The sequence below is a fragment of the Cataglyphis hispanica genome, chromosome 7, assembly GCF_021464435.1.
Source record: "Cataglyphis hispanica isolate Lineage 1 chromosome 7, ULB_Chis1_1.0, whole genome shotgun sequence".
Classification (NCBI taxonomy): Eukaryota; Metazoa; Arthropoda; class Insecta; order Hymenoptera; family Formicidae; genus Cataglyphis; species Cataglyphis hispanica.
Genome location: NC_065960.1, coordinates 5931300 through 5949285, shown reverse-complemented (window position 1 = coordinate 5949285; position 17986 = coordinate 5931300). Strand labels below are relative to the sequence as shown.

General features: G+C 39.6%; 2 protein-coding genes across 4 annotated transcripts; both read right to left on the bottom strand.

The window, feature by feature from the left end:
* Positions 1-806: 806 nt before the first annotated feature.
* Positions 807-10794, bottom strand: LOC126850794 (uncharacterized). Of its 3 annotated transcripts, none has more exons than XM_050594122.1 (8): positions 9977-10794; positions 9079-9623; positions 7242-8260; positions 6294-7161; positions 5655-6004; positions 4704-5076; positions 3706-3776; positions 807-3588 (listed from the first exon to the last, which is right to left on the bottom strand). In XM_050594122.1, the coding sequence occupies exons 2-8, from the start codon at positions 9529-9531 to the stop codon at positions 2610-2612; spliced, it is 4113 nt and encodes a 1370-aa protein (XP_050450079.1). In that variant the 5' UTR covers positions 9532-9623; positions 9977-10794; the 3' UTR covers positions 807-2609. The 3 variants fall into 3 exon arrangements, with proteins under 3 accessions (XP_050450079.1, XP_050450081.1, XP_050450080.1); XM_050594124.1 differs by having other exon boundaries at positions 9391-9623; XM_050594123.1 differs by having other exon boundaries at positions 10162-10794.
* Positions 10795-11542: 748 nt separating this feature from the next.
* Positions 11543-17820, bottom strand: LOC126850797 (cyclin-G-associated kinase). Its single transcript, XM_050594136.1, has 7 exons — positions 17581-17820; positions 16844-16905; positions 16178-16763; positions 14368-15182; positions 13569-14294; positions 12360-13460; positions 11543-12027 (listed from the first exon to the last, which is right to left on the bottom strand). Exons 1-7 carry the CDS (start codon positions 17705-17707, stop codon positions 11920-11922), a joined length of 3525 nt encoding a protein of 1174 aa, XP_050450093.1. The 5' UTR covers positions 17708-17820; the 3' UTR covers positions 11543-11919.
* Positions 17821-17986: the final 166 nt, after the last annotated feature.

The following is a 17986-nucleotide window of genomic DNA, read 5'->3' as shown; positions in this document are numbered from 1 at the left end:
AGCCAAAAGAAATAAATTTCAGAAAATAAAGAGAGAGAGAGAAAAGAGCTGTCGAGAAAAATTCAGCGAAATGATATATTATATATTTAGCGTGTCTGTAAAACGGCACGATTTGTGCAATCATTCAGGAATCACTTTTGTCAATCATAGCTTTTGGCGCATAATTCATAATCGAAACTCTCTCTCGAAACTACCTAATTACGATCACTAACAAAGACAATGACATTCTTCTAGCTATCGAAGTGTCGAAGTGTGTAGACTGTTCTAGTCTTAGCGGTAGAGATGTAAAAAACGGAACGTTGTTTTTCTTCTAATGAAAAACAAAAATTGAAATTTATCATCTAAAAAATAAAAAATAATGAAAAAATTACTTGCAATAATCCAAATATAAAGTTAAATATTTGAAATAAAAAAAGAGACTTGTTTTATCTCAAAAATAGCATTTTATGAAAAAAAATTGATCTTTTTTCTATTTACATCTCCACCCGACGGTCATACTCGCTGCATTCTTGGTGAATAGTCACACATACACTTTCATACGAAGATATATATCTATTCGCTAAGGATTCGAGGGATTTTTTTAGTCTGTAAGTTCTCTGAATACAATAGCATTTTCTACTAAGGAAACTATGTGATACTAAATGTATGTGTAAGTGTATATATATATATATATATATATATATATATATATATATATATATATATATATACATACATACATACATACATACACACACACACACACACATATATATATATATATATATATATATATATATATATATATATATATATGTACTCTATTATGCAATATAATGTAGTGAAATATTCGAATACAGTATTAGTACAGTACTAGTTAAGTAAAGTATATTTTTGGGCGGATACGACTAACTCCTCTAAGGCCTCGCTCATAAATCCTCCTTTTTTAAATGTAATTAATTAAAATTTAGTCCCATACACATCCACACTACCATCTAAGTCGAATAATAATAATAACGAGACTATAAGACGTGTTCGCCCTCTTTCATCAAAGTGATTCAATAGACAAAAACGTGGGACATGCACATCGATGAGTAACAATTATTCAATTCCAATAATGTTTCATTTACAATTCCTGAATTAAATTTTCATCTATCAGTCTAGTAAAATCTTGTCAGAAGTCGATAATTTACCAACCCGGATCCAAGTCGCAGCAAAACAAATGATTATTAGAGATTATCAGTATAATATATCGCGGTTTTTTGTCTCTGACGCTTATTTTGCTAAAAATCGTGTTCTATTATTATTAGACACTTTCGTGTAAGATAAAGCAAAGGATGGAGAGATTTGAGTTATATTGATCTTTGGCACTGCTTTAGGAAATAATCGTAAGTCACGCGAAGAATCCGCGACCACATACACACATGTGGCTACGAATTTTTTCTCTTATTTTAAATTAGAAGGAGTTCTTAATGACACCTCCTTTCCCGTATTGAATAACCTGTGTTGCGAATACATTAGACTCGAATTAGAATTCCATTCACTTTGTAATCCTTTCCCTTGACAGGCGCGATGATAATTGTAAGATTAATGCATATTATCTCGCAATTAGTGGTCATTCTACGCCGAAAGTCTATCGAGCGAGTCTCTCCTTCCGCAGTCACAGGAATTATTAAATATGGCAGTATGCAATCCAATTCGACGAAGTTCGTTAAAGCAGCGTTTCTCAACACGAAATAATTATTTTACGTATCCTGCTCATGCGAAATTCCTATATATTATATTTTATTATATTTACAGTATTCGCGTTGTGACGAGATGAAGGAACAATGTAGTCTGTCTCTCGAAATATTTACACTCTCAAAAGGGATAATACAGGCCTGTCCGAGTTTCTGTTTGCGAGCGAAACGTTTTTGTTTTATTAGACGGAATGGGGAAAAGAAAAAGAAAACAAAGACACTAAAATCTATTCAGAAATCATCATATATGTTCGTTGTATTCGTACGGCCAATTGATTGTTATCATTGAGAACAAAGACGGATAACGAAGCTCGCTCGATAAACTTGAACAGGTCTCCGATCTAGTAAGTATCTTAAGAATTGATTTAATTTTCAAGATAGAACTTTATGCACTAAGAATCGCCAAAAAATCAGAGTTGAGAAACGCTGTAGCGTACAATATGCTGGTATTATAGCAATCGAGAGAGAGAGAGACTCACCCAGGCTGCCGGTTAATGTAGAGTTAAAATGCCAACAAGAAAATATCTTAGTACTCGTGTGTATTTCCGCGCTAACTATTTAAGACATCACTACTAAAGTTTATAGCACTTTTGTTTATCGACATTATCCTATATTATTAATGTACGTAACAACGTATGAACAATCAAAGAGATTTCCTTTCTTCTTTCCTTCCCCATCACCCTTTCTATCCTTTCTACACAGAAAATTTCTTCCGCGCTCTTAGCCATGATACTGGTTAAGTTCTTAATTTCATTGAAACTGTGTCGGATTTTCTCTACAAATTGACCTATAAATCTGATATTGCTTAAATCAAAGCCCCTCAGAGGCTCAGCGATCCAAAAGCTGAACGTTCTTTCGAGAACTCTCTTTTTAATTAGGGGCAGTCTCCTATCAAGGGGGATGCAGGTCGCGATGATGGGCCCTGGCACTTAGAATCGCCTTCAGCTCGGACTCGAGCTGCTTCTTCGTTCGCTCGCTCACCGACCGGCCACCCACTACCGGCTGAGTCAATCTAGGTGACGGCAGATCCACCATCAGGTTACCGGTGTCACGATTCTCGTGGCTCCTGGCACGCCGTATGGGTTTCTTGATAGGCAATGCTTCTCCCTGGGCCTTTTCTTCGTCTGTGGAACGACTCAAGGAGAGCGTCATCTCTTGATTCAGGGTGTGGGTTGAGCCACCGCTTCTGCCACTACCACCGCTGTTACCACCGCCTATAGCTTCCGACGATCTGGTGAGACTAATAGTTCCAGATCCCCATTCACGCGACAGTTTTCTCCCGATGGCGGAAGTAAGTTCGCTGTTGGGCGACAACAGCGGACTCTTGGACGTCTGATAGCCGGTCGAGTGCGGCGGTCTCAAGGTAGCGAATACCGGAAAGGACTGACCCCGCTTGGCAGGGCTGCGAGAGTATCTCGGAGTCGGTGCACCACCGCCTCCTGCTGCGGCGGAGTCGCGTCTGATGGTCGGGGTACCGCCGCCACCGGTTGAATCACTCCTGGTAGGCACCAACGGGCGTAACGTGGCGCTGCCGCCGAGATGCGAGCCGAGACGCGGTGGTGGAGACCCGCCGTCTCCGTGGCTCAATCTACGTCCAACCGTCTCCAGCGGGCTTCTCGCGCGTAGATTGGTGCTGCTGAGCGTAAACTCGCGCGGCTTCATCGGCGCGTCAAGACTCACCGGCGATAGTCCGAGACGGGACGCCGAAAGATTGGTCGAACTCCTGCTCTTCTCCGAACGTTTCGGACTACGAGGCATCAGGGGACTTTTGCTACGACTTCTCTCTCTACCCTTCCCCAATTTCTCATCCTTCTTCGCAGTTTCTGTAGGTTCCTCAGGTACCGTCTCAATTTTTTCCTCTTGTTGAACTCTGAAAAAGTAGAATAATTGAATAATCGGCGCACTAATTCCTGATTCTTTTCTATTTTGACATGATTGATTATGAGAGTACGTTGAGGAAAAATGTCTGATAATAACATTCCTTTACCTTCGGATTTCTTGGATCATTTCGAAGAACTGCGCTTTGCTTTTACGTCTGCGACGTTGTTCATGTTCCTTCTAGAGCATAGAAACATTGTAGATATTTAGAGACTAAAATAATATAATAATAATAATGTGTAATAATATAATTTAATATAACATAATAATATAATAGAATATTCTCCGTAAATTCGTGAGCATAAATCTTTGACAATATTTGTTTTTGTTTAAAAAAAAAAGATTATATCTTTAAGAATGCAATCTTCTTCAAAGGGTAAAAAATCGTTTTTTTACATTTTCTGAAAAATATAATATCTGAAAAAATTCAAATTTTAAACTTTCAAATTTTATTGAAAAATTCACCGAGTTAAAATTATAAGACTTTGAATAGAATAGTGCGCGGATTTTTAACTGAGACTGCAAAACTTTAAATGTTTTTTTTTAAACGCTATTTTTAAAGTTGATATGACGAATCTCTTGAAAACTGATGGACCAAATAATTTCAACTTTTTCTTTTTAAATAAAAAGATATCTTTTTAGGGGATGCTAAACCTAAATAGAATTAAAAAAATTAATAATTAATATTTTATTGACTTTTAAGAAATGAGTAAATTTGAATAAAATTAAAATATCTAATTTTAAAATGACATTACTATATTATTTTTCAATTTTCTCTAATAAAATTAAATTCAGTATCCTATAAATTTCCTACAGAATAAAAGTCCAATTAAATCCAAGATTTAAAAATACTAAAGTATTGTTTAAACATCGATAAAAACATATGTAAAACACTAAAAAGATCAATTTCTAATATTCTTAAAAAAAAATATTCCTAAAATAATTTTTTCATACAGCTAGAGTAAACTAATCTCCTTAAACATGCTCTTCTACTGCAATTATTTTAAAAATACGTAAATGTAGACTTCTTTCCTATTATGAAGATTTATATTCATGAACTCGTATATATCATATATCACTTAGAAAAAGAAATTCGATAACACGCACTCGTTTGACGCTTTTCTGGAAGAGCGACGCGATTTGACCCTGTCGCACTGTGTGCACTAATTCCCGCGCGGCATGATGCGGTGAGACCAGTTCCACGCAATTGATGAATCTGTACAGCTTCTGCGAGAAGAACATGACGTTACGACTGCGCCAGATGGAATCCTCCGGTCTGTGTCGTAGTCGCGGCAACGTGTACTTGTAGAACAGGTGCTCTCCCGCCAATATGATGGTACCGAGCACCACGCCCATCCCAAGCAGACAAAACACCCCGGCAACGGACGCTACTCCCAATGGCCTAGGTTGACCGCCAGAATCAGCATCTAATCCCGTATCCATACCTTGTCTACTTCCGAGACATGGAAGACCGCCATACCTGAAATTAGCTCGTTTTATAAGGTAGTACTCTCTTTTTTTTTACAATTAATGATATTGTGTGATGATTTTTTATTCATATATGAATCAATTTTTTAAATTCATAAATAAAATATATATTATATATAATATATAATATATATAAAATACATATATTATATATATTATATAAAATATATTATATAACATATTATATAACATATAACATATATTATATAATATATATTATATAACATATATTATATAACCTATATTAACATATATTATATAAAATATATATCGTGTGTGTATAAAAATCTCTGTGCAAACGAATGTTTGATTTTATACATGTGACAAATATTTTTAGAGTTGCTCAGGCAGTAAAAAATTAATGAAACTTAGATAAAAGAAAATTTTTGCGTTTTCCATATATATTATCTCGGACAGTTTACGCAAACATAGACTTTATTTACCACTTAATGTATTTTAGTCTAACGTAATTATTACGCTCCCGTAATTGCCGCGCAAATAAAAAGAAGTTTGTTCGCGAACCGATATCGATTATTCAATTTTTGCACTTATTTTTTGCGCGTCGCTCACCATTTCTCCTGCAGAATGTCGAGCAATCCGTTGCTCGTGTAATTCGCTATGACTTTAGATATGCTCTCCTTTAAGGGATGTCCCTTCGTGAGGGCGATCGCATAAGTATCTTCGTTGATGGTGTCGCCGATCTTTTGCAAACGACAACCGTCGTCGGTCGCGCGATAGTAATCTAAGATTGGCGTGTCTGCGATCAGGATATCCAGACTGCCGTTCCTTAATCTTTCCACCCCCTCGGCGACATCCGACAACGAAAATCGAGACATGTGAGACCATAATTGCGGATTAGCTCTTTGTACATAGTACTCGGCCGCGGACGCTCTTGGTGCAGCAACTCTCTGAGATAACAGCTGTAAAATTTACACAAGTTTCAGACATTTATGATTGAAAGCTAGAAATATGTTTGAACAAAATACATAATTTTCCCTCGTATTCAAATATTAATACTGATACACATTTTATTTCACTCATAATATTTTATAAATAATAATAAATTTCCGACAAAATCAGAAAAAATAATTAATTGACAGTAAATACAATACAATTGAGATAAAAATGATTTTCTATTCTTTTTTTTACAGCGCCTTTACTGAACAATCAAGAAAATTATCGATAATAAAAAAGAACCAAGATACTTACACTTTTATCGTGATAATTGCTCACTGCAGAATGAAAAAACAGACCGGCAATAAGGGCGGCAATATTGGCCGTGTACGATGCCACGAAGATAACAGAGAAGCCGCCCCAGATATTAATGAGGAACTTGTTAGGCCAAGATTTCGGTGCTTTAAAGGCCACGAGATGACCGCACAGGAGACCCCACATCACCCATAGCGCGGAAGCGATGGAAAAGTTTTTGCTGCGCTGCCTGCCCCAGGGATTCAGGCCGAACGGGCTGAACCACTCGTAGAGCGCCACGGCGATCGCGGTGAAGTTGAGAGATGTGAACACGGCGATCCACAGCTCCGTGCTAAATGGAAACAGGAATGCGAACAGCGGTATCTCAGAACGGAGTTTTGGCGCCGTGAGAAAGCTCACGCCGCTGAAGTAATACGGCGTGGTGAAGTCCACCACTGCTGCGCGATGAGTGGATACGCTTAAGGGTGCGAATGCCATCTGGGCCCGGCCGGATACCAGTTCGCCCATCACGCCGTTCCATGTGCCACTTCGGCCGTTCCGTTTGCCAAATAGTCCATCCTCCGCGAGATAGAGATCAAAACGGAAGCCTAACTCGCGCGCAACCACCGTCAGCAAATCCATGCTCAATCCGTAGCAGCACATGACGGCATTACCCTGATGACAAGTAACACCGCGTAAGCAAAAACCTTCTTGCAGATTTGTGATCATGGTGAAGGGTGACGCTAGGGCAGTAACAATGCGATAAATCGGCATCCCTATCTTTTCGCCACCCTGCTCGAGATACGCTGGTACGATGCCGCCTCCTGGCCAGATTATAGTATCCAGACGAACCTCTCTACCACCCTTGATGGTGCCGACTTTGGTCCACCTGTTAAATATTGGCGCAATTAATTATTTTTCGCCTTCGAGCGTATGATAGGTAGAAATATTTAGTGAGCTGAGTTAAACCTTAATTGAGTCTTATTCCCGGGAAACCTGACGGCCTGCAAGTTCAGCAACTGAAACTCCGCCTTATCCCTAGAGATTTGTTTCATGGATTTCCTCAATTTGCTAGTCAGAATTGCGGAAACGTTCTCTCTCGAGTCGCTGGTCATGAATCTAGCGTTACGATCTGGAAAGCATTCCGGGACGAAGTGTTCCCTGAGCTGCGGCTCGCGCATACGACCTAATCGTTGCTTCGTCTCCTGAAAGGTCTCGTCCAACGCCTGCGAGGTCTCCCTCAGCATTCTGGAGAGTATAGTATCGCTGCCCATGATCTTGATGCCAGACGGTCTGAGTGCGAGCATACCAACTGGCATAAAGTTCTTGGAATTGAGTTCCCTGTCGTTTGCGATCCTCCCATCTTCCTCCTCATCAAAATTGAAGCTTTTGTCCTCTCGCTTGATCACGATTTTCTCATCCCGCCATCTATATTCCTGTAACCGGTGTATGTCGTTAGCTAAACTCGGCAACGAACTCATCAGCGGCAAAGGCCGCTCGTCGTGATTTATCGCTCGCTCCAGCGGCAAGTTCTCGTTCGTCGCGGCAGCGGCGGCGGCCGCGACGCGCGTGCCATGAATCATCGAGCTGATAATGTTGGGCTCGTTCGGACGCAGTTCCGCCTTGAGGTCCAACCACAGCCACAAAAATCTACCCGAAAGCATCTCGAATTTGCCAGCTGCCCCGAGGATCTTGCGGGCATTGTTCAGATCGCACGCCATCACCACGATACCGCCGCTGCCACCCTCCTCGGCCACCCGTCTCAATCGCAATCTCAGAGTTCTGTCATTGGTCGGCAGATGTATGATTGCGCGAGGCGTCAGCCTCATCGGCTGATTCTTCTGTAGTAGATGGGTTACAGGCAATAGGGTGGTATCGATGAGGAGAGTGAACGCGTGCCAATTAGCTCGATGCATCAGGGCGGCAGCCGCAGCTCCGATCTCTTTCGGGCTCGAGCCTATGCGGTTCTCAAACCGGCCGAGATTTCCCTAATTAAATAAAAAATCCTTTATCCATGTGTATTGAGATTTGTATAATTAATCTTTTTTCTTCTACAAGGTGATATAGAATTTTGTTATAACAGAATAAAAAGGAATATACAGGGTGTTCTTAAACATGCATGAAAAATTTTGGGAGTTGATTCTTTGTCTAATTTCCTGAAGAAAATTTCATATACACCAATGTTCTAAACAGTTACAAAGTATTAAGAGTTACATGATGTTCAAGATATTTTGAAAATAAAATTAAACAAAATTATAGGAATGGTTGGAAATAACTACTTCCAATTGTGATACGTGAATCTGTTCTCCTTCACATTAATTGGCGAATATGTTCAAAAATACCAGATTATGGATTGTTTCGCATAATGCAATTATGCGATACTTAACTATATCCTTAAATCTTCAATATATTTTCAATCTGCGATTGCATAAACTAGGATTTAAGGTAATTCCCCTAAAAAAATACAAGAAATTCAATTGTCTGGGAATCAATTCAGTTTCCAGCTCTTAAGGGGCCAAGATTGAGGTCCTATTTTTTAAACATCCTTCGGATGTCCTCTGGACATTTTTTGAATATGTGTGTTAGAAAAGAATTAATAAAAAATATTAGAAAAAAGACCAAGGTTGAAGTCTTGCTTTTTACACTCTGTATCTAAAAAAACTATGCGATTTGGGACATTAATGCATACGAATTTTTCTTCAAGAAATCATCTCCCTTCTTTGGCATATGTTTAGAGACACCCTGTGTACATATTTTCTTTGGCATAGCTCCAACTATGCATCCTAAATTTCGTAAACCTGTGTACCTGGCGAAGAAAATCTCGGTGCGTGAACGGCAACCATAGAGCTGGAAGATTCAAGGCGGCAGCAGCCGTGACGAGAAATCTAGCTGCCGATCCTCCCCCTATAATAAGGCTTAATACTGTCTTTCCGTCTTCGATGTCTGTACAAAATTTGTTTAACAGTGACAAGGGATACGACAGGGAATCCGTCATGGGTGCCATCCTTGCTTCTATATACGACACATCCATATCCGCGTGAAAAGATTCCAATCTCGCTTCCTCCCATGCTCTCTGAACGTCTGTCTTGAAAGGGGTCTGAGGCTGAGTTAAACATACCACTATCCGCCAAGATGCGTAAGACGATCTCAGCCTAGCCTTCGCCGCTCTCAGAGATTTCGCAGCATCCGCATTGCTAGACACTGACACAGAAGCCCCTAACAAGAGGAGGATCACCACTCTCGAATAGGAGCCAAGCATCTTCCTCGGTTTTCCTTGTTTATTCTCCCCTTCCTCTTTTTTTTTCTATTTTTTAGCTTTTTTGACGTACATTGCCGAAGAGCGGGCCTAATCTGAAAGCATAATATATGATATATATATATGTGTGTGTGTATGTGTGTGAGATAGATAAATTTATATTAATAAATATTTATCAGTATCTCGTTAGTGTGTGTACAATATTTTTATTTTAAATTATTTCTAAATTACATTTTTTGTCAAATTTTTTTCACATCTTGAACTATCACAAATATCAATGCTTATGAAAGAAAAGCTTAAAAGCCAACAATAACATTTATAAAAAATGATTAATATAAAATTATTATATAGCATTTTAATTAATTTCTTCTCTCTTTAATAGTAATATCGCACAACACAATAGAATATTCTCACGTTACGTTTATACACCGAAAAAAATATATTTCACCTATGCCAGGGACGATTACTCCGTTCCACTTGATTTTTCGCAAGTGTCAAAATAACTCTCTCGGAGCACGAAAAATACAAGCTCATCTTTCACACACACACACACACACACACACACACTTCGAGATGAGAGATTATTATCGCATAATTCGTAAAATGGGATGCACAAAACAGAGACGACCTTACCTCTTGACGGAAGGGATGGAAGGTCGCGCGTCCGGTGGGGGTTTAAGAAGAGCCGAACAGGAATCGCTTTTTGGCCGTCGCCGCATAATAGCTGTTGTCGATCGTAAACCGGGATATAAAACCGTGTCGATCGTCGCGAGGCAGTCGGTCAATTGGTCGTCGGTTCGCGGAGGACCCGAAGGATGTGCGAAGAGCCACCACCCCCCCGTCACTTGCCCACTCCCGGACAATGTACCCCGTGCGTAACGGCCATTTTCGCGAGCAGCCCCTCCCTTTAAATTTCACCCCTGTGGTACCCTGTGGCCCACAGGAGCGCGCTCGTGACATCCTCGTTTGTATTGCGCCTGTCTCTCTTCATGTGTGTGTGTGTATGTGTGTGTGTGTCAGCGGCTCTTCGACAATGCCACCAACACTCGTAAATTTTGCTGACGCCTGTTATAAATGTCTCTCGCAGCATTCTATGAATTAAAAAAGAACAGATTTCTTAGAAGGCTCCCCCTAATACACGGGGTGTCCCGGAAGAGCCGTGACCTGATTTTATTTGCACACTCTTGGGGCGCAATCCGATATTTTTCTTGACTGAAATAAATAAAAACAATATAATAGCTTTTAAAATTGATTTAGTAATGTGTAAGAATTTAAAAATGTACAATTGATGTAAATCAAGACTTGAAAAAACTTGATTGGCAACGTATAAAAAGATATAAATCTTTGATCTTTTAAGGAGATTCTAATAATTTTCTAATCGATTCTTTCTTATATACCAGAAATAGAGATGTTGTATTAACAAATAAAAATAAAACTTTTACAAGTTGAACTTAATTCGAAATTTAATTAACATATTCAATGGTGTATATTCAAAAATTGTAATGTAACGAATAATGAAGTCTTCTTTCAAATTTTATTTCTAACAAAAAATTTTACTTTAAATTTTACTTTAAATCAAATAAAAAAATATTTTGGAGAACATCCTATATATTAAAGAAGAAATAATTCAATAATATCAGTTTGAAGCTACTGATTATTTGTACCATTTTTACTTTTATATTCATATTTTATGTTCTTATTGATGAAATTAAATTTTATTAAATATATGCACTAAAAAAAGCTATTTCTTCAACTCCTCTAAAAAAATTTCAAATTTTATAATAAATCTTCAGGAAGTATTATATTTCCAGTAGCGATATTCAGTGCTTTAGATTAAAATCGAAAAAATGTAATATTATATTTTATAATTCCTATGGTACTATTCTTATATTACGTAATCTTTTTCATAATCACAATTAGATGCTGATAAATATTGTGATGCATGAGTGCTGTAGAATACCTCTACGAAAATTCTCGAATTTTTATATTTACGATAAATAATAGCGTACAAAGCTTTCTCTTTCGGCCGGAAAATAGCTTCGTATATTTGGGAACTTTTTTTTAATGTACATTTGCGTTATATACATATATACGTTATACGCCATACTGTCATAATTGAGATTTTAACTAGGTTTACAAGGCGTTGAAACAATAAGGAGATGTATCTCGAAGCACTGCTTCGCCAATCTCGCTCTTTCTTTTTTTTGCCACCCTATCTCTTTTTTTCTCTGTCTCTCTCTCTCTCTCTAAAGCTAAAATAACGTAGTTGGAATGTAATTATTGCGGTTATCTGATGGATAAGATCCCCGCTCGCTTTTAGCTCCCCTTCCACTAGGAACTAAATTAATTACAGAAATAGGTTCTCTCGATAACAGATAAGGATCATTAAAATTAGCTAAATAGATTTTGCTGCGACGCGTCATTTTCAAACGTGCTCCACGCGTTGTTCAGCTCCATAAAAATCAATTTCGCTATATTCTCATTCGCCGTGCCAGCTTGCTGTAACAGAAAGACATGATTCGCAATAAATTTCTTTTTTTTTTATTAAAAACTACATTTCTTAAGTTGTTCTTAAGTTGTTTAAATAATAAAATTAATATTTACAATATGTTTAATCATGTTCATGCAATATTTTGTTTCATCATTAATATTTACGATGTAATTATATTAATGATTTATGAATTATATTAATAACAAGTTATTTATCTTTCCATATTTCTTTTTGTATATATACTGGTAAATTAAAGATATTAATGTTTTAGTAATATAAGAAATAAGACGATGATATTTATGCTAAAAAATAAAATTATATTATTCAATAATTCAAGTACCTTGTCCGGATGCACAGCCAGACAGGCTTTTCTATACGCTTTCTTGACATCCGCGGCCGTAACCAATTGATGCATTTCGCATCGCTGCCATCTGTCAGCCTCCGGCCACAAAACAGTGTGCAGGGTGCAGAGCAAAGCTCGTAGATTGCCTTTCTTGCCCTCAGTCCATTCTGCTATCTTCAATCTATCAGGATCCATCGTCTTGGCCGCTTCTACCTTTCGCATCTGATTTATTGTCTTCGGGCTGTCCTTCTCGGCTTTGCGCGAACTAAAGAAATTATATCCCTGACTGCCAAGAAGATCCTCAAACACGTCACCGCTCGTCTTCTCCTTCGCTTTAGAGCTAAGCGGATCCGTAGCACCGCTGTTCACGTTATCGTTGGTTTTATGCATCGTGTTCGGGCTAGAATGAATCGGTGTGCTTGCGGGCGCCGGACTCGCCGACTGCGGGGTACTCGAGTTCTTTGGCGTGCCGTTCCAGCTGCTCGCAAGATTTGTTCCCAACGAACTGGCCAGATTGGCGAACGGATCTTTACTGGCTTGAGCGGCAAAGTTCGGCACGCTGGCATTTCGAGGCAAGTTCTCCTCGGTATTCGGAATTTTGGCGGTAGAATTGGCTGCGAGATCGCCAAGAAGATTGCTCGCGGTACTTCCGCCCAGCGGATCGAACAGTATGTCATTGACCTGTGGTTTGACATTACTCGACATTGTCTGACTCTGTCCAAATAATAGATCGTTCATGTTCAGATTATTGTTGTTTCTCGTTGCGGAATCACCGAACAATAAATCAGCCGAGGCGCTATTGTTAATCAAGGTAGAGGTGGCAGTCTCGATCTGTGATGTCGACACGCCGAAACCGCCCAAGAGATCACTTTCGTTCTGACTAGAGCTAGAAAAGATATCTAAACCTGGATTTGCCGCCGTGGTGGCGGGAGTATTTGAGGTATTGTCCGGCATGCCGAGATTTAGCAAATCAGCCTCCTGAAAGTTATTCCCTTCTTTTGTGCTCATCTGCTCCTCTTCTTTCGGGTTTTCAGGCTGTTGAGGTATTGCTTCATGTTGCGAAACTTTATTGGTTTCGTTCGGTTGTGCCTTTTGAGTCTGCAATAATACCAGCGTAACTAATTATCATCGATTTTTTCGTACTTGGCGTTAAGAGAATTATAAATATAATAATTATATGTGATTAAAACGGACAAAGCATTCTACCTCTTCTGGACGAAGAGCGGCTCTGAAGTTCTCCAGAGTCTCCTCCATTTCTAGCGGCGAGCCAAACAGCGGATCTGGGACAAGATTGGCGCAAGTTTCCGCCTCCCAAGGTGCCGGTACTCTGGATAGCTTTGAATTTTCCTCACCTATCATGACATTCAGTACAACGCGAAATTTGCCACCGATCTCGGGCGCATCGTCCAAGTCGCGCTTCTCAAATGTCAAGGTGCTCTCAGTGATGGGTACATAACCGGTATGGAAATGTAACGAGGCGATTTTGATGCCAATCACGCGGCCCAGTTGTTGCCTGGCGTGATGTATCATTATAGTGACGTCACCGCGCACGGCCGCATCCCCTAGGATCAAACAAACTTTGCCCTCCATAATCCCAAATAGCTTCATGTCCTCGTAGATGGCCTTCTTGGTCGTGAAAACCAATGCGCCATTGCTATAGATCTCTACGTAAGGACGGCAACCATCCCTCGCTCTAGTAAATAATGGTACCGGTTGTATGACGACAGAACGGAAGACCAAGGGCTTAGTGTGCGGTAGTCGGCCACTGCTCAATAAACTCATGTAATTAATACTGCGCAATTCTGAAGGCTGCAGATTCGGCGGCTGGCAACGTCGTGTCGTGAATAAAGCGATAGCTTCCTCGGCCGTGGTCAGGGCTTTGCAGTGAATCAGCAGAGTGCACGCTACCGTGGCGCTCGCTCGGTATCCATCCTAAAGAAAGATCAATTGTGAACTGTTTTGCGCTTCAGAAATTACGCACTTCAATAATCGCGATTGTACTCACGGTACAATATAGCACCACCACGTGATTGAAGTCAGCGCTCAAATATTGATAGATATCCTGACAGATCTGATACAGAGCGAACAGCATAGGCGCGTTCGATTCCGGTGTGGCGTAGGCAAACGAACAATCGATGTGTCTGCCGGGGAGCCTCGTGACGTTTGGCCGGCCGCGAGACAGATTGTACAGCTGAATCTTAGCAGGCGGTGGATGCCTGGCTTGGAGAAAGGCCCTCACATCCTCCACGTGATTGGCGCGATAAGCGGATTCGATCCCATCGGCCGGATATGGCATAACGAGTATGCGCGATGTCACATAACTCGCATCCAGCTCCGTTCTGGCCATGCTCTGTTGAACTGTGTGCATCATCTTGCTGGAGGTATCCTTCAGATTACGCAGGATACTGCCGGCGCCGCCTTTCAGCGAATTGAATAGGCCCGTTGTAGCTTGAGTTGCCGGAACTTTGGACACCGCTGTCTGCATGGGCGCCGGTCTTGGTGGCGGCATCATTACCGGGGTGGGACGAGGAGGTGGCGGCGGTGTATTGGATGACGAGGATGACGACGACGATGGCGGTGGCGGCGGCGGCGTCGGACGCGGGGGTGGCGACGGCTTGACAATTTCGATTTGCGGTGGTTCTCTAGGATCGAAATCGTTTGACTCGGCAATCGCTGCCAGACGTTCCAGGAGTTGCGCCGTCGTCAATCTTTGTATGGGTGAGATTTGTAGACATCCTTTTATCAGATCATGCAGACACGCGTACCGCGGATTAGGCGGTAACGGTGGATACTTGCCATTTACAATTGCTAGTTTGTTACCTGCAGAATAAGGAAAGAGTTTTAAAGAGAAAGAGACTCAATTATTATATGTATTCAAATTTTTGCATAAATCCTGAAAGAATGCATTTTTAGTAATGATTCCTTTCCATTTGTTTCATAACTTATATTAGAATAAATATAAATTAACAATAATTATAAATTTTATACATAGGATAAAGAAAATAGAATAGGATTGTCAGAAAAAAAGGATTTATATATCTCTCTTGAACTTACGAAATCCTGTGAAATATAGTTCTGTAAATACTTCTTATATACATTTAATATAAATTAAATAAGCTTATTTCTTGAAAATTATCTTGTTTATATTTAAATTTCCGCATGCATAATTCATCATATCTCCGCATGCATAATTCATCATACACACACACACACACACGCACGCACGCACGCACGCACGCATCGCACGCACGCACGCACGCACGCACGCACGCACGCACGCACGCACGCACGCACGCACGCACGCATCGCACGCACGCACGCACGCACGCACGCATCGCACGCACGCACGCACGCACGCACGCACGCACGCACGCACGCACGCACGCACGCACGCACGCACGCACGCACGCACGCACACACACACACACACACACACACACACACACTGAAAAAACAGTTTTATTGATATAAACAAAATTTGGTATACTAAACCATGAATAGAATGTGGTATACTAATTTTTTGGTTTTGGTAGTATACCAAATTTTGGTTATATCAACAAAACTGTTTTTTTTTTTTAGTGTATATATATATATAATCTTGTTTATATTTAAATTTTTGTATGCATAATTCATCATCAGATTATTATTAAGTTAAGTGATTGATTGATTTTAATTTCAACTACAATATGCATGTATTATATATGTATGTTTTTTTAAACCCCAAAAGAGATATTTAATTTTGTTTTTAGTGATTTGTCCTATATTTTCATGTCCATACATTAAATTATAATTTACAGATTTCATTTGTATCTTACCCTCGGAAAACGGATGTCGCAATGTAATCAAAGAATATAATATGCATCCTAAAGCCCAACAATCCACTGGAGGCCCTATAGGTTCATTGTTCCATGTATCTATCATCTCTGGGGCACGATACATAGGGGTTGTATATTTAGCCATTTGATCCTCCAGTGTAGCGCGTTTTTGAGCATTCCATGATGGATTCGGCAATATTTGTTGAGTCGACACGCTACCAAAGTCACAGAGTTTCACGAGGCCGTCTCTTCCGAGTAGAAAGTTTTCCAATTTAATATCACGATGTACGAAGGGTTCCGGTTGCTGGCTATGCATATGATGCACTGCTCGTGTTGCCTGATAGGCTATCTTGCACACCTGGGCGAGAGTCAGTGTATTCACAGATATGCTTCTAAGTATATCAGCTAGGGTACCACCAGGACATAATTCTGTAACGACCAAGTACTCGTAACCCTTACGATCCTCTCGTTCTAGCCGTTGAGCGTAGAAGAATTGAATAATATTCGAATGACCTGACAGTCTCTTCAATGTTTCTATTTCTTGTATGATAGTCTTATTTGCATCCTCATCAACAGCGATAAGTTTCTAGCAAAGACAATTTTATAATACAATACAATCCAAGTAAAGAAAAGGACCTGAAATATTTCAAACATATATTTTTATACCTTAAGCGCATATTCTTCTCCTGTGGCAATGTCTTCTACTGCAAACACCAGAGCCCATCCACCTGTTGATACGATGTTTGCCACAAATTATCTAAATATTAATAATGATACATAATTCGATTATAACAACTATATATGTCTCATGTTGCTATCATGTGCATAGATAAATGCTATACATATATTATGCAACAATATATGATTAAATAATGCTCATTTATTTTAGAAAATAAATCCAGAATATTTTTGTTTTAAATGTTTTAAATATTTTTATAATTGTTTTAAATGTTAAATGCAGAAACATAAATACCTGACTTGAAAAAAACCTTTATCTACAAATATAATTCAAATATAAATTCAATAGCCTAATTTCCTTTTGGAGTAATATAAATTCACATTAGAACTGATAATTTGACAATGTATATTAATATTGACAAGTACTATAAACTGACAGTATGAAATCTAACAAAAGACTAGTATGTATGATGGAAGAGGAAAAAGAAAAATAAACAATATAGCACTAACGTCAGAATCATCATTTTGGTTCGCTTGTCAAAATACACATTTGACACATGACAGATGTCACATGAGATCAGGCACGAGATCTATTTTTTTTTCTTTTTTTTTTCCTTCTCTAGACGATGTCATCGACTTTTACACGGAAAACGAGCAATTCTGCGATCGACCTTATCGCGGTAGGAGGTGCCAGCCGGAGATTTGACAGTCGGAGATAGACTCACCCTCGGCGATCAGTCGCGTCACCCGCAGCTTCACATTGTTGATGTCCAATGTCTGGCCGACGTACTCGTTGCCGCCGCCGTTGCCTCCGTTCAAGTATCCGAGCGCGGACCTCAGATAGTCCGACATATTTTTCTGGACCTACCTCCAGTGTGAGCGCCTCCCGGACAACTCGCTCTCACTATCGCGTTGCAGACAGCCGATACTCTCCGGCCATATTGGCGCGATGAAATCATCAGCGCGCGCAGTCAATCTTCCTCTGGTCATCTTTGGCGCGAATTTCATGCACACATGGATCCTGAAATTAATTTAAAAATGTAAATTTAGAACATTAATGATTTATTGAGTAATTTATTTATTTATCAATTTATGTAATTATCTATTAATCAATTAATATTTATTCTTTTA